Below are 22,525 nucleotides of genomic sequence, written 5' to 3'. Positions count from 1 at the left end.
ATTTATAATATTAAATTAGATAATAATTTACCACCTCCTTCAGAGGCTAAATATACTACCTCATCTAAAGGATAAACATTTCACCTCTTCAGAAGGTTAATTTTAACATATTTTCGAGAGGTTAAAAATATACCTTTTTCAAGAGATTTTATCTCCTCGGGAGATTAAATATGTAGACTAGAAATTTAAATATATTACCTCTTCAAGAGGACTATCTCGTCGAGAGATTTAAATATATATAACATTTTTAGGAAGATTATCTTACCATCTCTTCTAAAGATTAGTATTCTTTAAACATTAAAAGACATTCTCTTATAGAGAATATTATATTCTTGTGGAGTAAAACTTACAAGAAATGAATAAATTAAATAAGAATTAAAGAAATAACTCAATTGGTTAGAACCTTTTATTGATAACGTGTTATAAAAGATGCAAGAAAATAAATAAAAATGAGACAGAAATTTACGTGATTCTGCTATGCCTATTCCACGGGCGGATGAGATAAAAAACTTTACTATCACAGACAGAATTATAAGGTGATTTGGAACTTTGTACAAAATATTGAAACCGACCTTATACAATATATCTCTCTTCTTTTTATATACCTTACTTCAAGCATGCAAGTGGGTTTTCAGACGTACAATGTACATACAAGCATTCAAAGATGCTTGTTCCAAATGTGAGGGGTAAGATGCCTTTTCGTAGGACAATATGGATAACAAAGCATTTATTGGAATGGAAAAATCGAAATGATGGAAGATGAGATGATGAAAGATGGAGTTACATACCCATTTTTCATAACAAACATAATTTTATAATACATTTTACATGGCCTAAAATTCATACTCAGAAACACTTCATTAATTAGCATCTAAATTCTCTTGGTTGTCCATGGCAGTGTCCATTCTCAACTACATTCTCATTATCTTCCCCCCCCCACCCCCACCCCCTAACTGGAGGTTGTGTATTAAATTAAGCATCTTAATAATTAATATTCTAAAGAAGACTTAAATTTTATTAATTAAAAGATATTATAAATAAGTTATAATTCATTTTTTTTTTTTAAATCCGATTCCTAAATGGTTATTTTTCAAATCTCAGACTAAATTAAAATTTCACCGGATCGAGTATTTATTTAAGAAAAAAAATAAGAAACAAATTTATTTTTTCTTTATATCAAATATTATAAAAATATAAATTATTACAATATAATTTAAAATTATGAAAAATCAAACATTAATGAAATGTAAAAACAAATTTTTATTTGTTATTTTGTTACATAATTTTTTCATTTTTCTTGATAACCAAATATGAAAGGACAAGTTTCATTCAAAATTTTCTTCCACTAATATTTTCCATATTTCAAATGGGCCTAAATATTAATAAAATCCGACCCAGAAATCCCTCATTCAAACAGGACCTTTTCTCTTTTACAACAATCTCTGGGAATCCATCTCCACTTGCGCCTGAATTTCAAAATTGAGGATAGGAACAGAGGTCATTGTGGGCTAGCTGACTGAACTTGGAATATATCTCTGCTTATAAAACAATACTAGGAATTCTTAAAGCATGGATGAACACTGATCCCATAATTTGAGCGCTGATGCATAGAAACTGATGTGACTAATACAACGACCAGCCAGAGAGTTTCAGCCTCGATGCATCTCTGAATCAGTCGGTCTCAACTTGAACTGCTGTTGAAGAAACAAAAAAACATAGCCTCAGAATCACAACTTCAATTAGGAACTTGATGCAGCTTCAGAGTTTAGAGGTGCTCAAATTGCATAAGACCAACCTCATCTTGCAAAAAATGAACAAGAAAATAAATCCCCCAGTTCACCCTTGAGTCCTCCTTATCCAATCCAAGACATCAGAACAATCTTCATGCCGCCTGAAATGCCTGCAGATGTGTGTGTGTGTGTGTGTGTATATATATATACATATAATATCCACTTAGCTCTTTGCCATAAATAATACTTCATATTGTTTGCAGTGTGCTAATTAGTACCTATTTTTAGTGCGATAGGCCTTGAGCTCAGAAATTTCTCTATGGTTAGATATATCTTTGCTCATTCTAAGTGACTCGGGCACAACCAAGGTTCCCGCCTGGTCACAGTATGCATCATGAATGAAATTGAGCACTTTTTCCTGCAATCCTTATTCCTTTCAGAGATTAGCAATTTAGCATAATGATAAACAGGGGGCTGAGTGTAGAATTTGGTATAAGCATTTAATGCTAGAACCCAAAGCTCCCCAGAAAAAAATCAGTCTCAAGCAACTTGACTATGCATTATCAATCTGTTTAATGAACGTCATTGCTAAAATGAAGAAAATTTGAGTGTTTTCTTGGACAGAGATCAGCCACTAAAATGGTAAAAGGACAAGTGGAAGTTGGGCCACTGCAAAAGGGAGGAGAAAGGGCACTCGATCTCAAACATGCCCAAATATAACTCAATTTTAACCTCAACCTCATTCAAGAAAAATGGGCGTGAATGAGACTTTCTAATAGACTAACACATAGGACATCATAAAATTATATTATTTCCTCTATAGGGAAGAAGGAAAATCAAGGGACCCACAGATATCCCAACAAGCGCACTACTTCCTAAGTGAGTATAGGACAGCAGGTTATCACTCTTCTTTTTGTAGAAACAAATACTCCACATATTCCTGAGAAAAGAAATCTATTATTATTATTATTTTGCAGTCACAAAAGGGCACATAAGCACATAAGAACCACTCAATGGAAATGGTAAAGAAATGCAACTCTTAGTTATAAAAAATGATAAGAAATTTGGCACAAGAAAAGAGGGTTCTTCTTGTTGGTGGTGGTGGTGATTGCTATTGCTGTCATTGCTGATGTTGATGTACAAATGTAGTAAAAAAAAAGAAATTAGTACAAAGAAGCAATGATGACGTTTAAAAAATAACATGATTTCAACAAAATGTGCTACTCTATTGCAACCCTCACCCCAACCAAAAAAGAAGGAAGCAACCACAAGATTTATTTTTTGTCTCATTTGTCATGCATGTGTATTATTTAGAAATGTGGAGGAAAAGAATAAAAAGGGAAAAAGAAAAATAACAAAAGAGGGCCAGGAAGAAGGGGCATTGAGGAGGTTCAGGAGGGAGAGAGTACAGTATGAAACCTTCATTTTTCATTATTATAGTACATATAGTCAAGCAATGTGGTTGGCTCATTTTTTTATTTTTATTTTTTGTAAGAAAAAAAATACAAGTTCAATCTTGGAAAGATTTTGCATCCCATTATCTGATAGAAGCAGACTGAGCTAAACAGAGATCTACACTTACAGAACATCTAACCCAAGTCCCAACATTAGTGCATGACCACGTAATTGCATATTAATCTCTACAGGCAAAGGCATGCTCATAGATTTGTCAGCAGGGGACCTCTCAAAGAACGTGCAAATAAAGATAACAAGATAAATCATGCACCCAAATAATATTTACCAAATTAAAAGAAACAAAAAAATAAAGTGACATACCAGGGGTCTTGAAGCATCAAGCCAATGATAAATTAATTCATTGCGGAACCATGTCATTTGCCGCTTTGCAAAATTTCTACAGCATGCCAAGTAAATGAGTTGGATTGAAATTGAAGTTGGAAATGGAATAACACTATAAGCTGTACAAAAGGATAACAGTAGGAACCATATGCAGCATAAAATTTCACGATAAAAAACATAAAAACAATAAAAATTAGCTTTTTGAAAGCAGCAAATTCTATACTTATTTCCAATTACTCAGAAGAGAATCAAGAGATTATTATAGCCCCTAGTGTAAAGCATAAACTAGTCAATTCCCATAACAAATTAACAGTTGATCCAAAAAAAAAAAGGAGGGAAACCGTCCTAGCTTTTGAATGGAACCAATTCCGGCCATCAATGAGAGACTGAGTAAATTAAGCGCATGTGCACACCTGTACAAGCACACTCTTTACTAGTTCACAGCCATGGTAGTGTGATAGTTTGTGATGCTGAACAGTAACTTTATACAATAACTATATAGTAGCACCACAATAAATAGAAATTTGACCAAATAATGAACTTACAAATAAATATAGCCTAGCAAAATATAAGACATTAAATGAAGTAATAAGAAGGATGAGATGAGTTCCTTATCTAGGATGCAGTTATGATTGTTGTTGACAGGTTCTGCAAAATGGCTCATTACACCCCGTATAACTAAACATCAGATGCATCTCGTGTGGCCAATATCTACTTTCGTGAGATCATTAGACTTCTTGGAGTTTCTACATCTATCACTTCAATTCGAGATTCAAATTTTACAAATAGCTTTTGGAGGACACTATGGAGAAAGTTCAGGAGTTAGGGCTAATCGCCAATTCAGCACAGCTTGTCACCCACAAACTGATTGACAAAGTGTGGTTGTTCTTACGAGTTTGGGCACATCTCTTATGCTCCGGTAACTATAGGTTGGGCTCTCAATAATCACTTTGTGATGGGGTTACTGTAACATGCGAATTGTCTGGCGATTCCATAAACAAAGATAGGAAAGCTCTTGGACTTGAGGTTGGAATGGGAGGTGAGAATGTTTTGATCAGGAATTTCATGCAATGGCAATTGGCAAAGGAATTTAGTGGATGGTAAAAGATTTGGGCAATTGAGAGGGATTTAAGAAAAATACTTGTTCTGAAGCAAGGTTGTGATGGCGGGAAGGAGCAAGACTTGTGATCAATGCAGGGGTGTGATACAGGTCATGATGCCTGGTCAGGCATCGCCGGCTGTTAATCCTGTGTTTTTGGGGGAGTGGCAATTGTTCAGATGCAACTAGGGTTTCTGTGGAGGATGGCCACATGGAGAAGATAGATGCTGTGTTGGATGAAGAATGGAGCATGTGAGTCCAGGGCAATGGGCAGGGCTTGGACAGGGTTGAGCCTGGTATTCTCAATATTACACTGCATCCGGGCCAGCTCTTGGGTATTCATAAGTTAGATCCAGCAAAGATAAATGAGCAGGCTAAGGTAGCCATCACATACCCCAAAGCAAAAGCATCCATTGTTTCCACTAGTACTCAGGCCCACGATCTGCCTGAGTCACTGGCTCAAGGTTTGGGCCCAAAGTTGGCTCCTCTAAGTTGAGGAGAGACTAGCTCTTCGAAAAGATAGCGTGGTCACTGGGGACCAGACACCTCAAGGCTGCAGACAGGTGAAAGTTCCAGCAACACTAATGGGTGGTTTGCAATTGTTGCAGTGATTGCAAGTGACAGGTAATGGGTCCATGGGTCTTCAATGTCAGGTTCACATTAAGCCGTAAGTGGTTCAAGAAATTCCGGGAGTTCAGGAGATGTTTTTGATTCTTTAGTAATTTAGGGTTCAGGGTTTAGGGTTTAGGATGAGAACTGTGGTTATGATGACAGACTGATCAATGAGCGTCCTTCGGTTTCTATTGATGGGGAAAGACTACGAAGGATCAGGAATCTTGTGGAGACAATGTTCAGGGTAAGCTTGGTGTTGCAGGGGACAGGGTAATGAGAACAGAAATAGTTGTGATAAGGCTAGAAGTGGTTAGGCTTATTCTTGTTGGATAGCAGTGCAGGCAGACCTCAATGCTCAAAAGGGGTCAAAGAGCACCTGATTTACAATTTTCAGTGTGCTAGCACTTACTTTATTGTCATCAATGATTTTGGAAGTCTAGAACTCATCTTTAATTGGTAAACTTTCTTTTCTACACTTCTATATGACATGAGGATTGTTCCATGCCTAAGTCATATATATTTCTGATCTCTGCAGTTGGGAGAATCATAATGTTACTTTTAATGAAATTTGCAGGCTTTGGCTTCCTTTTTGGTTCTGTATCTTATTGGTGGATTGCATTAAGTTGATATTTGTATCTCTAAGGTGGTCATTTTCAGTATCCTTAAGAGTGACGAGCTTACCCTTTTTTCCCCTTTCCCTTAGGCTTTCAAGCTTCTAATCTGGATTTGTGTGGATCTGGACAAAAAATAGCATAAAATTGTATTGCATTTCATTCAAATCCACAAAATCCAAATTCAAAGCTTGAAATCCATGCCCCCAAACACTATCTTAACATATAATAAAAATGTTCAACTAATCCTCTCTTCATTTCATTAAAAAGAAAAGGCATAGGATGAATTTCAAGAAAGTAGCACATTAGATTGCAAACTAATTTTGATGTGCTAACCCTGAAGAAAGCTCAAATAAATGACAATAATAGTTCAGCCATTACGAAAATTGGGTGGGACAACTTATCTTCCTTATCCTATGTAAAATTGCTCCAATGCAAATATTGGGTTAGATTTGTAACTAGGAGGTAAGGTCATCAGCGAACCATGGATCGTACAGGTAATGGGCCAAAGAACTTACACCACAAAGACAAGCTACTATTAATATAACCCAAAATGAAATACAATAACATGAAACCAAGCAATCAGAAGGAAAGTAGTGCTCTATCAACAAAAAACTACCTCCAACCAAATTTGTAACCCCTTTAATTTAGTGAGTAATTCTCATTATTATCATACCAGTTTTAGTGTTATCAGCTTTGGTCATCTCTAATAAATATGTGCCAGCTCGAGGATAAGATGATAAATATCCCAAATAAGTGAGGTTTTACCAGTATTAAGAAACCAATCACCATATCCAGAAAGGTGAAACAATGCCAAGGCACATATATTCCACATTGGGCTGCAGCTCAGGCAGGTTGGTCTAAGTTAGGGGTCAGCCTTGGCTCACCCCAATCCAAACCTTCAACACAAAGTCCCCAGCCCAGGATCTGCTGAAGTTCATTTCTTTGTGAGTACAGGTCAGATCAGGTTCAGGATGAGCTTTAATTGACAAGTATTAATACACATTCAGGTTGCAAGGGCCTCGTCAAAATTGTGGATGTGTTGTTTTGAGCTTTCCCAACCCATGTAATGATATCCCTAGCCTAAAACCAATTCAGATTAGCCCCCCCAAGCAGCAGTCCACACCCAAGCAAATATGTTTTAGAAGAGCTGACCTTATTATTCTCTCTATACATTTTTCACTAGGCGTAAAAGCACCAGTCAATTTAAGCGACTATCTGTAATTCAAATTTTATATAATTTTACACAAATCTAACACACCACATCAGAGTAATAATAAACTTATGTCTTTGGTACGATCTTGGAAAATAAGTTAGAGATTTTATTCTATAGTAGGTATAAGCAATAAGGAACATATTAATATTAACATACAGAGAAGATAAACTACCAAAAAACCAAAAAGAAAAAGAAATGCATTACCTAGATGCTTTCTGAAATTCAGCCAAAAATGCACAGAAGTCTCTTGCAGAACTCATACTCACTTGCTTTCTACACCACGATAGGTAATCCATAGCCTGAAATAAAAAATAAAAAATAAAAATAAAAACTAGATGTAGATATTTAACATAGCCAAACACAATCAAATTATCAAATCTATAGAAGATAAGTTTTTTAAAGATTAAAATAATCACTGAAGATTATTTCTAATGCATTTTTATAAAAGACAACCAGACCAAGTGGTGAAACTCCAATACTCAATACAGTATTCATTGTATCTTTCTATGTTATTATTTAGGAGAACTACAAAAGCATCCACATTTGAAATCCAATCATTTTATACTCTCGAATGATAAAAAGAAACTTTTATTAGCTGGGCATCAAGGGGATGCCAACCCAAGGTACAAAAGGTCAACCATGCAATAGAATGCCACACATATCCAGAATTACATTATGATCATTAACAATTTGCTCACTGTGCCAGTTGGAAACATCAGCTATCCACTGCTCTTTGCAAATCTGAAGCAGAGTAAGAGAATTTTGAAGGCTCTCTTATTTCTTTGTTTCCCAGCACTCCAAAAGATTGCGAGAGAAATGAGATTCAAAGGCTTCCTCTTCTCCTTGGTGGCTCTAATGCCTTTGCAAGCCCAAAGTTCCCCTCCCACAAAGTGTCAGCAAACGCCCTAATGTCCAGTTCAAAACAAGCCATGTTCCACAGACTCTGCCATGATCTGTGGAGACAAGCAATGTGGTTGACGATTCGCATCACCATCAAAAAAAAAAAAACTTATTGGTTATGGTTAGACCCTTTTTTTGCAGGTTGTCCAAAGTCAGAACTTTTCCATGTGTTGACTCCCAACCAAGCGACTTTTGAAGGAGCTGCTGTCTTCCAAATATGAATCCAAGGGAGGTCGTTGCAATTTGTTCCCATCGGATAGAGCTTCTTGTAAAAGGATCTGACAGTGACGACTCCATTTTCATCCAGAGCCCATTTTGGCTCATTGGGGATGTTTTGATACTGGAAATTATAGAGATGGCTGTAAAAGTCAGAGAGCACATGTAGTTCCCAATCTGACACATTTCTACTAAAGGGTACCAGAAGGTCCCCCGATATAAGATTTGGAGATGACGGTTAATGAGGGCATCCTGGTCACAAGACAAACCATATGCAAAGAAAGGTAGCTCTAAGATTCTTGTTGTCACACCAAACATTGTGCCAAAAAGTGTTTTAAAAGCCGCGGGCGTAAGGCAAAGCATTTTACCACTGCAGAGGTGATGCGTAAGCCTTGAGGCGTATAGGCATAAGCCTTTTGAGAGTTTTATTTTTTTTTTTTTTAATTTTAAATATATAAAATAAATTACATATACAAAAAATAATATGAAATTTATTAAAGTAAATTATAAATTTTGTTTTCTGATTTTTAAACTAAAAAAGTAGTTCAAAATAAAAAATTAAAAAAACATTAACCAAGCTGTCTTCATTGCCCAAACACTGTATCCCTGGCCTTTCTATAGCCACATGTAATGCTACAGTTGCATGGCCTTTCTACAGAGTACAGCCACGCACCCTCTTTGCAGGTAGCCTTCCCACCCAGTAAAAAAAATCTTGCTGCTCAGGTTGCCTTTCTATCACCGTCTTCTCCCCACAGTCCACTAACTCCATCGAAGAGACTCAAGCTGAGAAAGAAACACTCTAGACGAGAGAGAGAGAGAGAGAGAGAGAGAGAGAGAGAGAGATAGACGCTCGAAGATGACCCAATTGTCCCATCGCAGAGGGAGAAAGAGACAAACAGCTAGACAGAGGTAGCAGTGCAGTCATCACTGCGGATTCAGTCGTGTTGACGATAGTGCAATGAGCTCTTTGTTGACAAGTAGGGAGCAACTTTTCGTAAGGAGGATTCTTCAATCGTTTGGTTGATAGAAGCACTTAAAAATATGGCGTTTCTGCCCTATTTTGCAGTTTCTTTAATTTTTTTTATATCATTAAAATAAGTTAAGTGCAGGTCCCAGAATGTGTGTGCCTTCCTCTTTAAGGCATAAAAGGCCATACCTAGTACACAAGGCTCCCACTTTGTGTGGGGTTTGGGAGAGGTGGATGTCGGCAAACCTTTACCCCATTTTTGGAGAGGCTGCTACCAAGTCTCGAACCTGAGACCACCCGTACCGAGGCGGAGGCACTTGCCATCGCACCAAGGCATACACTCCAACCTAGAAAGCATATGCATTGTAGGATTTCCAAACTATACCTAGGCGTGTTCGAGCACCAAAATGCCTCGAGGAGTGCCTCAAAAACGCCTTTAAAAACATTGGAGCCAAAATCAAACATTGGCCCCATTCATCAGTTGAAATCTCACATGGGGAAAAAATCATCCCACCCTTTCCTAGTAAATTTCCAAATCCCGACTCCATAGTCTATAGGGTCTTCTGCTAGTATGCATTATTCGTTCGTTATGCTCGAACCCATATTTAGAAGCTAAGATTTCCCATCAAAAGTGGTCTTTCTCCTTCATGAACCACAACCACCATTTCCTAAGGAGGGCTTTATTGAAAGTGTGGAGGGAATTCAACCCTAAACCTCCCAAACAAGTTGTTTTACCACCCCCCATTTGAGAAGGTGATATTGAAACTCCTCCCTCAAGCTTCCCCAAAGAAATCTTCTCTGAGTTCCCTCCAGCTCCCTAGCAACTAAAGCCAGTCAGGGAAGGAGGAATATGAAATAGATGGGAAGATTTGTCAAAGTGCTCCTAATAAGGCCAATAGAGGAATCAAGATGTCTCCCACATAGACTCCTTCCTCCAAGCTCACAATCATTGTGGATCACCTTTCGCAATTCAACCTAACCCTACGAATCCACTTGATCTCTCCTCTTCACCTCATTCTCCCTTCACCCACTCCTCTCCTCATTGGAAACCCTAAACCTATTTTCCCCTCTTTCTCTCTTCTACCCTTCTTCATTGGACGTCTCAGCTTCAATGATGATTTGGGCAAGCTCCTTTTTGCATGATCTATTAACTCTCCACCAACAGCCAACTACCTACGGCGAGATGTTGAGAGATGCAAATCACACAGTGGTGGTTGAAAGGAAGTCCTTTTACTTGGTCCCAGAAGTAGGGAATCCTAATTTCCTAGAATCACAAAAAAATACTGCAAGGACAGAAGTATCTCCATTTTCTTGGAGCTAGAGGAGTTCAGGTGGTTCCTCGAAGTTTGGGAGAATTTCTCGGCATCAAGAAGTGTCAAACCCAAATTGACATCGTGGTTTTGTTGAATAAGGAACTCTAATCTCCTTAGAATCACAAAATAATACTGCAAGGAAAGAAGTATCTCCATTTTCTTGGAGCTAGAGGAGTTCAGGTGGTTCCTCGAAGCTTGGGAGGATTTCTCGGCATTGATAAGTGTCAAACCCAAATTGACATCGTGGTTTTGTCGAATAAGGAACAAGGATAGAAACTTAACATTGCAGCTGAACTAAACAAATTTAGAGACTAACTTGCCCCAGTGGAGACCAACAACGGTAGCTAGAGAACCCTTGCATTTCTGGAGGGGTACAACTCAAAAGGCTAGATGACAATCTCATCCTTGGCAGTCAAGCAAGGTCGCTGATAGTTTCCTCCCATCAGGTGGTTCTCCAAGGCCACCGCAAAAAGTAAGGCGACATTGGCGGTCGAGTAGTTGGAGAAGAAGACAATGGCCTTCCTAATTGAATTGAATTGAAACCTCACCAAACAACTTCTTTGTGTCCCTGCCCTCATTGTGGCAAGCCTCTGAGTTTAACATTGAGTGTTGGTTCGATCTTTAACTTATAGGAATTTGACATTGAATGGTGGCTTGACATTTGATTCATAAGGGGTGGGGAAGATGAGTGGACTCACATGCTCCTTTTTGAGTGTCTCTGAGAAGGATTGCAGCGCTATTGATTTTCTTTTTTTAAAAACATTTCCTGGGCTAAAGGTAATTCCACATCTTTTGACTTGTTTTTGGATTTCAAAGGGAGCCTTAATCTAGGCCATGAAGCCACAAACACGGGGATTTTTTTCAGCCTAACAACCTCACTAGACAACTTGAAGCCCCAGCCCAACTCTTTTTCTCCCTTCAAGCTCCATGATGATCCATTCAAAGTTGTGAAGAAGATTGTGTAGTTTGGGAAGGTTGTCCCATTGCATGATCACCCCCTACAGGCAGCAACTTAAGAGGAAGAGGTTGTTTTGGAGCAAGAATCCCCCAGATCTCTAACTCTTATTGAAGGACTGGTTGTTGTTCCAGACCCTAGCACTCCCTACGATGCTCTGCGTCACGAGCTGAGCTTGTTCAGGGCATCATGCATGACTGCAACCACTTGTCTCGTGCGTTTGAGATGAGTTTCCATCATGTAAATACAAATGTAAGGTTATTCTACAGAGATAGTTTTTCCCTTGTCTAAAAAGGGGAGTATGACTCCTTGGTCATATTAATGCTTCCTTGTGTGAGAGTGGGAATAATATAGAAAGCTCTTTAGGGTAGGGTGAGTGTTATTAGCTTGTAAAACTCACTAGCTATTGTAAACATGTTTAGCTTACTTGCCTCCCTTGCTAGACACATTGTTAATGGAGGTGTTGATTAATGAATTACGTTACTTCAATGTTTACTGCTTGCGTGTCATTGCTTTCATAAGTTGCTTACTCCTTCCACTTATACTTTTTTAAATGACTATGAAAGTGTTCTGTTGGTGAATTGTAGTAAACGTTTGGCTAGCTAGTTAAACAAGAGTGCTTTAGCTAGCACTGCATGGTCTTTCACAAAAGTGTGAATTATGCAGCCCGTGAAGTCTAGTTAATTGCCACGTGAATTCAGTTGCCTTCGTTGTGGAAATGGTAAAACTTTAGTAAGTGACTATGTCAACCAATGCTCAGAGAATTGATGTGCTAGAAGCACATGCTAAGACGGCAGCCAACAATGTGGCCAAAGAGATGGCCCGACTTACGGAACGTGTTGATGAATTAGAGGGATCACAAAGGCATCAACAAAGTTCGATGGTGGAAATATCAGAGGAATTTCATTACACTATGGAGACCTTGCAAGCTCAGATAGTTGATATAATTGTGAAGATGTATGTGATGGTTCTTGCTATAGGAAACTCTTAACACTCTGGGGTTTAGCAAAACCAAGGTACCAAAACCCAGAACATATGGGGGTGCCTATGATGCCAAGGAGTTGGAAAAATTCTTATTTGATATGGAGCAGTACTTGTGCGCTTTGAGGACGGATTCAAAACAAGTGAAAGTGGATATTGCGACTATATACTTGGTTGGTGACGTTAAACTATGGTGGCATACCAAATACGATGAAATTGAGAATGGACGTTGTGTAGTTGATTCTTGGGCAACCTTGAAGAGAGAGCTCAAGACCCAATTCTTTCCTGAGAACGTTGAGTACAATGCTAGAAGAAAGCTAAGAGACCTCAAGCATACTGGGTCAATTAGGGAATACGTGAAACAATTTTCTGCTTTGATGTTGGATATACGAGATATACTTGGAGAAGGATTCGTGACACATGAAAGCAGCCAACTCCATAGCTTAGCCTACCCTGGGAGTAGCGAAGCAAGTCATTGTGAATCTTGGGCAATGGGCAAGACATGCGAATTTCCCAAAGGTGTTGCACATGACTTTCAAGTCATTTTGGGAATGGAATTTCTGAGGGAGACTAAGGCAGTGTCAATGCCTTTTGCTGATTCCATGTGTCTGATAAGAAGTCACCCTTGCATGGTGCAAGCCGTTGTGAAGAAAGGCGATGATGAGAAGTTCATTTCAGCCATGCAACTCAAGAAGGGATTGAGAAGGGGAGAATAGACATATCTCACCACAGTGATGGTCGAGGAAGAAGTAGGCCAAGAGTCGGTGCCTACAATCATCCAAGCTATGTTGGATAAACACAAGTAGGTTATGCTAGATAAGCTACCTCACAACTTGCTTCCAAGTCCACAACAGGGTGTGGAGCATGAGATCAAGTTGTTCCCAGGAGTGAAGCCACCTGCCAAGGGTCATATCGTATGGCGCCTCCAGAGCTAGTAGAGCTGTGAAAACAACTTGATGATTTGTTGGAAGTGGGATATATTCATCATTCCAAAGTACAGTTTAGAGCATCAGTGTTGTTTTAAAGGAAACATGATGATGTAAGCATGCGAATGTGTGAAGACAACCGTTCAGTCAACAAGGTGACAATGCGCAACAAGTATCTTATTCCGTTGATTGCCAATCCATTTGATCAGTTGAGTAATGCCAAGTACTTCACTAAAATTGACTTGAGGTCAAGCTGCTATCAGGTGAGAATTGCTTATGTGGATGAGCTGAAAACGACTTGTGTGAAACGGTATAGGGCATATGAGTTGTAGGTGACGATATTCGAGTTGACATATGCGCCTACGACATTCTGTACCTTGATGAACCAAGTATTTGGTGAGTACCTTGACAAGTTTGTCGCGGTGTACCTAGGTGGTATTGTTGTCTACAGTTCCACTCTGGAGAAACATAAAGAGCATCTACGAAAGGTGTTCAACCAACTGAAGGAGAATAGTTTGTATGTGAACCACTTTCGCTCAAGGGAGCATCAAATTCCTTGGTCATGTGATTAAGCAAAGTCATATTAGGATGGATAAGGAGAAGGTGAGAGCTATTCAAGAGTGGAAAATCCTAGCGACAATGAAGGAGATGCTTTCCTTTCTTGGTCTTGCCAACTATTACAGAAAGTTCATAAAGGGGTACTTGAGGAGAATGCTCCTTTGACAGAACTATTGAAGAAGGGTCAAGGATGGAACTAGATAGAGAAGTCCCAAGGAGCCTTTGATGACTTGAAGGATGTCATAATGAGAGATCTGATAATTGCTCTTCCGAACATCATGTTACCCTTCAAGGTACACACAAATGCATCGAACTACGCTCTTGGAGGAGTTTTGGCACAGAGAGAGAGGGGGGGGGGGGATCATGTTGCATATGAGAGTTGTAATCTTAGTAAAGAAAAATAGAAGTACAAAGCTTAGGAGAAGGAGATGCTAGCAGTGATCCATTGTCTCCACATGCGGAAGCATTATCTACTTGGGTCAAGGTTTGTGGTGAAAACGGATAACTTAGGTGTTAGCCACTTCTTCACACAATCAAAGTTAACATCCAAGCAAAGCCGATGGCAAGAATTCTTGGTAGAATTTGATTTCTCATTCAAGCACAAGGCAGGACACATGAGCAAAGAGTGGAAGCACTGAGCAGGAAGGTCGAGTTGGCAGCCTTACAAATGATAACACACTTGACGTTGAGTACCATTACCACAATGATGCAGGCGCGCATCAAGGAGAACCTAGCCAAAGATCTAGTTGCACAAAATCTCATAAAGTTGACAGAAGACGAAAAAACACGTTAGTTCTAGATGGAAAACGGATTACTAATGGCCACTCTTTGTGCCATGAGCTAGAGATCTGAAGCAGAAGTTGTTGAGAGAGTGTCATAATACCATGTGGGCCGAACATCCAGGATGGCAGCCCACTTTGGCATTACTGAAGCAAAGGTATTATTGGTAGCATATGCGTGATGATGTGGTTGATTATACCCAGATTTGTCTCACCTATCAACAAGACAAGGTGGAACAGAAGAAGATTGCAGACCTGCCGGAGCCCCTACTAGTACCATTTAGATCATGGGAAAGTGTCTCATTGGACTTCATCACCAACTTGCCCAAGTGGAAGATGCAGGGTCTATACTTATGGTTATAGACAGGTTTTGAAGTACACCAAAGTACTGCTCGGCAGAGGAGATGGCACAACTATTCTTCAAGTAAATCGTGAAGTATTAGGGTGTTCCCCAAGATATTATCAGTGACCCAGACTCGAGATTCATTGGCAATTTCTAGATGAAGCTTTTCAAAATTCTTAGTTCACAACTTGACATGTCTTTGAGCTACCATCCACAAACAATCTAACAGACAGAGAGATTCAATGGGCTACTATAAGAGTACTTGAGCCGCTTTGTTAACGCCAATCAGAAGAATTGGATGCAACTACTTGATGTGGCTCAATTATATTTAAACACCCAAAAGAGATCAACCAACAATAGTCCCTTTGAGCATATTACAGGCCAACACTCATCGTTACCTCACACAATGGACAAGTCACACAAAGGAAAGAATCCCAAAGCGTACATCTTCTCCAAAGAATGGAGATAGAATGCAGAGATTACTTGACCCTACCTGGAGAAAGCCTCTAAGCGGATAAAGAATTGGGCAGATTAAAAAAGAAGACCGCAACACTTCAACGTGGGTGACTTGGTGCTTGTTAAGCTCAATCCTAAACAAATCAGGTCACTACAAGGACAAGATAGGTGACTACTTCGTAAATATGAAAGACTAGTCTCCATCCTAGCCAAAGTCGGGAAGGCCTCTTATAGAATTGACCCTTCGACTTGGATGAAAGTGCATCCTGTGTTTCTCGTCGGTTGCCTCAAGCCAATCAACGCCAACACCGAAGATCCAAGCAACAGTTAGTCAACGACAGCAAAAGTGAAGGCAGTGCAACCCGACAAGCGAGAAGTTGAAGGCATCCTTGTAGACAAAGAGTTCACATCCTCAAGCAAGAAGTGGGAGGAGTTCTTAGTTAAGTGGAAAGGCCTTGGCGACAAAGAAATCAATTTGGTCTTTGCAAAAGATATGTAACCGTTCATGGACAAAGTTGAAGTGTACCTAGCATCAAAGTCTACGAGGATGTTGACTGCGTAAGTGGGGGAACATCACAAGTCGAGCTTGTTTAGGGCATTATGCTTGTCTGTAACCACTTGTTTTGTGCGTTTGGGATGAGTTTCTATCATGTAAATACTAATGTAAGACTACTTTTTAAAGATAGTTTTTCCCTAGGCTAAAGAGGAGAGTATGACTCCTTAATCATATTGATGTTTCCTAGTGTTAGAGTGAGAATAGCATAGAAATCTCTTTAAGGGAAGGTGAGTGTTCATCAACTTGTAAACCTCACTAGCTATTGTAAACGTGTTTAGCCTAATTGCCTCCCTCCCTAGACACACATTGTTAATGGAGGTGCTGATAATGAATTATGTTGCTTCAATGTTTACTACTTGCATGCCATTGTTTTCATAAGTTGCTTACTTCTACCACTTATACTTCCTTAAATGACTATGGAAGTGTTCTGTTGGTGAATCGTGGTAAATGCTAGGCTGGCTTGTTAAACAAGAGTGCTTTAGCTAGCGTCATACAGTCTTTTACAAAGGTGTGAAATATTCGACCCATGACACTCTGCGTATCAATCCTAGATTAGAGGATTTGATTGACAAGCCCAAATTTGAAGCTTTGCACGGATGGACCCAAACAGAACCCACTTTAAGAATCATGTATCTATTTGGGTTCTCCAAAAGTAGAAAATAGTAAGCAAAGCCATAGGTGCTCCTTTGGAGGGTTTAAAGGCATAGCCTTACAATTATTTAAGGATATTGAAAGAGAGATAAGATAGGGGGTGGGTAATAATCTCCAAAAACCCTCTAGCAGCAACAAAAATGTCGATACTAACAGGGAACTAAAACGATTGGAATGCTTGCAAAACTACAAAAAATTGAGAGGGTGCTAAAAAATGTCAGAGGCATGAAGTAGCCAGAGCCCCTATGTTAAATCATGTTAAGAAAACTCATTTCTTGAAATGTGAGGGGACTCCATGACAAATCTAAAACGAGTATAATCAAGTCGTTTCTTAAGGATTGGAGGGGCAATGTTGTGTGCTTACAGGAAATTAAAGTGAAGAGGGTGGAGTAGCTCTTGGTCAGAGACCTATGGGGCCAAGACACATGGATGGATATCCTTTGGAGCTAAGTGTAGTACAAAGGGGTATTCTTGTCTTGTGAAAAGCTTAGTGTTGTGGAATTGTTTGACCACTCCATTAATTACTTCTAGGTTTCCAATTTGTTCAAGAATCTAAAAAATAACATTCAATGGATTCACGCATAGGAGTATGGCCTAGGTGAAGGACACTCCAAATATCTTTTTTGGATTGAGCCCTTTGAGATTAGAAGTAGGCACGGTTTTAAATCGTGGTAGTGGTAGCGTAATGTAACGATAACAGGTGTAACGAGAAGTGGGAGTAACAAATGTTACATAACAAGAAGTGAGTGTTACAGTCCTGAATTTTTTTCAAGCACGCACAACCTTGTGCATATCATTGTATTTGCATTTTTAAGATTTTAACCCTTCTTAGAAAGAGTTTGTGTATTTTAGCTCTTTTATTTCAACTAAGTTGTTTGGTAAGGGCAAGAAATTTACATTTGTTTTAAACCGTCATCGACAGATAAATTACGTGTGCGCGTATTTATACTTTCTCATTGTTCCTATGCATGATAAATTCTTACGTGTGATAATATAATTAATAAAACAATATACATTATACAATCTATTAATCTATTAGATACATAAGACCTGCGAAGTTGCGAACAATACAAATGTACAATAACTAGAAAAAAAAAAAAAGAAGGTTGAAGTTGAAAAATATAGAACATAAATATGAATTTGCTAATATTATCAAAATAAAATATTTTCCTAACAAGTTAGCATTTTCAAATTGTTAACTAATGCATCTTGTTGACTTTTTAAGTCCGATCTCTGTTTTGATGCTAGCAAAGCACAAGTATCTTATGTGTGTATTCAGTTTGTGAACATGTTTATATTTTAACACACACATAAGAGGACTGTTCATGGAAGCCAATGAAGGACTCAAAGCACATACTCCTGACATATTCCATAGGAAAAATGGAGAGCAAAGAAGAAGACGTGTTTATGTTAATTTGTAAATGCATTTAGTTTTATATTTGGTCTGTAATAATGCATATCATGCATGATGTGGATGAAAGCTCAAACAGAACCATAGGCTGACCATAGAGTGACCTTAGGGATGAAAAACCTTTCATACTCAAAATTAAAATCATACAAAGGTGATAAAATGTTTTTGAAAACAAAACATGGCTTAAACTGTAATTTCAAACAAGCCTAGTCGACTGACCATTACAGGCTTTAAACGCCTCGGTTGACCGACCTCAGCCGACCGAGCACTTCATGTAGTGAGCGCCTCAACCGATCGGCCACTTTGGCCAGTTCTAAAAGTTTAGCCGACCGGCCCTTTTAGTTCAAAACGACCACGGCCGACCGATCTTTAGTGACAGCCGACCGACCTTGAGCCTAGGTCAACCGAACCTACAAAGGTTCGATAATCACCTTTGGGCGGCTGACCGTCACTCTCCTCAGCCGATCAAGCCTAAAGAAAATATGAAATTCTGGCTTGGGTTAGCCGACCAGCGAAGCCCCCAATCGACTGAACCTCTCGAGTTGGTCCATTTTTCCAACGCTATACGTGTTTAAATTTTTAATTAAACAAATTCTAAAATGCCTAATAGGTACCAAACGGTCATATTTTTAGAAAACCTATAAATACCCCTTCATTACTCATTTCCCAACTAATGCTTAGATTCTAATTTCTCCCAAATTTTTGTGCTTATTTTATATACTCTCCTACTCTCTTTTATTTCAAAATCATTTTTAAGAAAGTATTTGATTGCTTCTTTTACTTCTTTCACTTGCAAGTTTTTTGCATTTGAAGGTTGTTGAAAAGGAGCATTTATTTTGGGCATTCATTCTTTGTAAAGCATTATACTCACACTTTTCTTTATTTGTTGAAAATTATTTTCGAGAGCATAGCTAAAGGTTCTCCCATGTATTTTCTTTGATAAATTTTTTGGGAAAAACCTTATTATAGTTTGTGGATCTTTGCACATCTATTGAAAGATCCAAAGGCTCATTTGTGTTTGTTTGCAAAAATCTGTTTGATCCAAAATCCCTGCTTCCCTTGAACTTTATTTGAAAAATTGAGGGAAAGTCCTTGGGATATTGAGAGGAGAACCTTGAGCATATTTTCATCTAAACATCTTTGCATGAAAGGTCTCTCATTTTTAATCTTGAGAAAATTATTTTTCACACTTTTTAATTGAAAAATATCTTTGAGTGAAAAATACACATACTCGCTTAAATTCATATCTTGTGTGAGTGCATTCAAGAGCTTTATTGTTGTACATCCTTACTTATTTTGAGAAGCTTTTATTTGTACAAATATTATTTGATATTTATTGTATTCCCAGCGTGTGGTCGAAAGAGGACTGCACTGGCTTGTAACGTGCACCGGATTGGGTCAGACCCGGTTAGGAGAATTAGGAGCACCGTCCTGTAAGGTGCAGTTGTATAGGTTGGGCTCAGCCTTGTAATGTGAGCTGTGGTATTCCTTGCCCCATAAGGAGAGGCTGTAATCGGTGACACTCCACCCGTTAAGTGAGCACTAAGTGGAATCCTCTTGCTTGTTATCTTGAGGCAGGGACGTAGGCAGTATTGGCCAAACCCCGATCACAAATATCTGTGTCACTCTCTTCCCTTGTATTTTTACTTTCAGTATATGTATGCTTATGCTTAACTTGTTGTGAATGATTTATTTGCTTTATATATTTGCATACATTAATATTTGTGGGAATTGAGGTTGTGTAAAAAGACCTTAGGTTGTGAAAGTGGCTGCGATTTAAAATGAACGCACTTGACTTAGGGAAAATTTTTAAATACCCAATTCACCCCCCTCTTGGGATTACACCATTCCTCTCACATTTATTGTGACTATTTAAAAAAAAAAGTAAATCATGCATCATTATCATCCTAATTATAATCTTTTTCCCTCTCGTTACATAGTATATTGAGAATGATTTATGAAAGAGGGGGAAAACAAAAGTGATAAGAAGTAAAAAAACAAAACAATTTTTTTCGTATAACAGTCTTGCAGCAGTTATGTAACGGCTGTAGTGGCCTTTACATAATGGTCGTGGTCTGTAACAGCTACTACGACCGTGATTTTTCTCCCCACCGACTTCACAATGTGTAAAGTTATCGGGAACCCAAAAAATCATTACATAACGACCTTTATTTAAAACCATGGAAGTAGGTGGGATGCTACTTGGATCATTGGAGGCAATTTCAACATGGTAATTTGTTCTTATGAAAGACGTGGAGGTAAGACCAGTTGCATCATGCATGAGAGATTTTCTAGACTTCATTAGAGTGAATGCCCTCATTGATCTTCCACTCATTGGTGGCGATTTCACTTGGTCCAACTCCAAGGAGCCACCTTCCTTATCAAGGATTGGTAGGTTCCTAATTTCTATGGATTGGGAAATTCACTTCCCCAACATGATTTAGAGCCTGCTTCCTTGGCCCATCTCAGATCACTTTCCTGTTCTCCTTGACACATAAGGATCCAAGTGAGAGGCAACCCCCTTTCGCTTTGAGAATATGTGGCTATAGCATGACGGGTTCAGGGAGTCAGTTAAAATATGGTGGTCCTCTCTGCATGTCATGGGGAAGGCTTGCTAGTGCTTGCCACAAAATTGAAGGGATTGAAAGCAAAGCTGAAAATGTGGGATAGAATCACCTTTGGAAATGTCTAAGCAAAGAAGACGGATATCCATAAATGACATCAAAAACTCAATGAGCAAGAGTTAAGTTAGGGTAACAACCAAGCATGCTTTGGTTCTTTTTTGTTCCATCACTTCTCTATTTCATGATTTTATTGCATAATTTACAAAAATTTATTTCCAATGTATGTGTGTACAAAACAACAACAACAAGCATTAAGTCCCACAAGGTGAGGTCAGCTACATGAATACTTTTCCGCCAATTCACCCGATCAAGAGTGTTTTCCTCTATTAGATTAAGAACTTTTAAAACCTTCCTCATTATCTCATTCAAAGTTATTTAGGCCTACATCTACCATTCTACCCCTACCCCTACACCTACCCCTTTTCATGCCAAAAATATTAACTAACTCCTCCTCACAAGCGCTCTACTAGGCCTACGTTTCAAATGCCCAAACCATCTTAAGCCGCCCCTCCCATATCTTCTTTTCAATCGACGATATACCTAAATTACTACATATATGCTCATTTCTTAATTCTTACTTCATCTTTTAATGTAAACCACTCATCTACTTTAACATTCGCATCTCAGCAACTTTTATTTTTTGTACATTTTGTTTCTTAGTTGCCCAACATTCTAAATCATAAAGCATAGTTGGCCTTACAGCCGTCTTATAAAACTTTCCTTTTAATTTTAAGGGTATTCTATAATCACACAACACACCTGATGCACTCCTCCATTTTACCCAACCTATTTAAATTTTATGTACTACATCTTCTTCAATTTCCCCTTTAGTTTGCATCATAGATCCAAGATATCTAAATCGACCAATGCTATAAATCTCTTGATTACGAAGTTTAATCTTCTCTTTATTGCTACTCCTTACATTACTAACTTTACAGTTTATATATTTTGTCTTATTCCTACTTACCCTAGACTCTTTAGACTTTAACGAGGCTCTCCAAAGTTCTAGCATAGATTCCACGATGCTCCTACTATCATCAATCAACACGATATCATCCGCAAACAACATACATCAAGGGATCTCATTTTGAATATTCCTAGTTGGCAAAAAGATAAGGACTTAAAGTAGAAGCTTGATGTACACCTATTATGATTAGAAGGTCCCTAGATTCTCCTCCTACAATCCTAACACTAGTCACTACTCTATCATACATATCCTTAATGACCTCTGTATATCTACTACAGACTCCCTTCTTTTGTAAGACCCACCAAAAAACTTCCCTAGGTACTCTAAACTTTCTCTAGATCAATATAAACCATATGCAAGTTCCACTTCTTTTCTCTAAACTTCTCCATTAAACTTTTTAAAAGACAAATAGCTTCTGTTGCTGATCTCCCAAGCATAAAACCAAATTTATTTTCTAAAATCTTCGTCTCTAATATTATTCTATGTTCAATTACCGTTTCCCAAAATTTCATCATACAACTCATAATCTTAATTCCATGATAAATATTACAATTTTGAATATCGCCTTGTTTTTGTACAAAAGTACTAACGTACTTTTACTCCATTGTTCTACCATTTCCTTGGTTTTTATAATAGTGTTGAATAGATTAGTTAACCAAATAATTCCTTTATCCCCTAAACATTTTCAAACTTCAATTGGTATTTTATTTGGTCCTATAGATTTCCCACTTTTCATCTTTTTTAATATCATCTTAACTTTGAGGACTCTAATTTTACGAATAAATCTCTTATTTTTAGTGTTCTCCTTATTTGTTACTTCCAAGTTCAATCTTTCATTTTAGTTTTCATTAAACAAC

General features: G+C 38.3%; 1 protein-coding gene across 2 annotated transcripts in view; it reads right to left on the bottom strand.

Moving 5' to 3' along the window:
• Positions 1-1,238: 1,238 nt before the first annotated feature.
• LOC131146683 (tRNA dimethylallyltransferase 9) overlaps positions 1,239-22,525 on the bottom strand; it is a 68,057-nt gene continuing 46,770 nt past the window's right edge. Inside the window, exons 8-12 of one of the 2 annotated variants that reach the window (XM_058096431.1) lie at positions 7,270-7,364; positions 3,507-3,582; positions 2,009-2,148; positions 1,796-1,900; positions 1,239-1,694 (exon numbers count right to left, since the gene is read on the bottom strand). In XM_058096431.1, the coding sequence (XP_057952414.1) occupies positions 1,837-1,900; positions 2,009-2,148; positions 3,507-3,582; positions 7,270-7,364 (375 nt within the window). In that variant the 3' untranslated portion in view covers positions 1,239-1,694; positions 1,796-1,836. The remainder of the gene's footprint in view (positions 1,695-1,795; positions 1,901-2,008; positions 2,149-3,506; positions 3,583-7,269; positions 7,365-22,525) is intronic. The other variant, XM_058096437.1, reaches the window with a different exon arrangement.

The sequence above is a fragment of the Malania oleifera genome, chromosome 1, assembly GCF_029873635.1.
Source record: "Malania oleifera isolate guangnan ecotype guangnan chromosome 1, ASM2987363v1, whole genome shotgun sequence".
Taxonomy (NCBI): Eukaryota; Viridiplantae; Streptophyta; class Magnoliopsida; order Santalales; family Ximeniaceae; genus Malania; species Malania oleifera.
The sequence above is the reverse complement of the archived record's forward strand: the minus strand, read 5'-3'. Positions and strand labels throughout refer to the sequence as shown.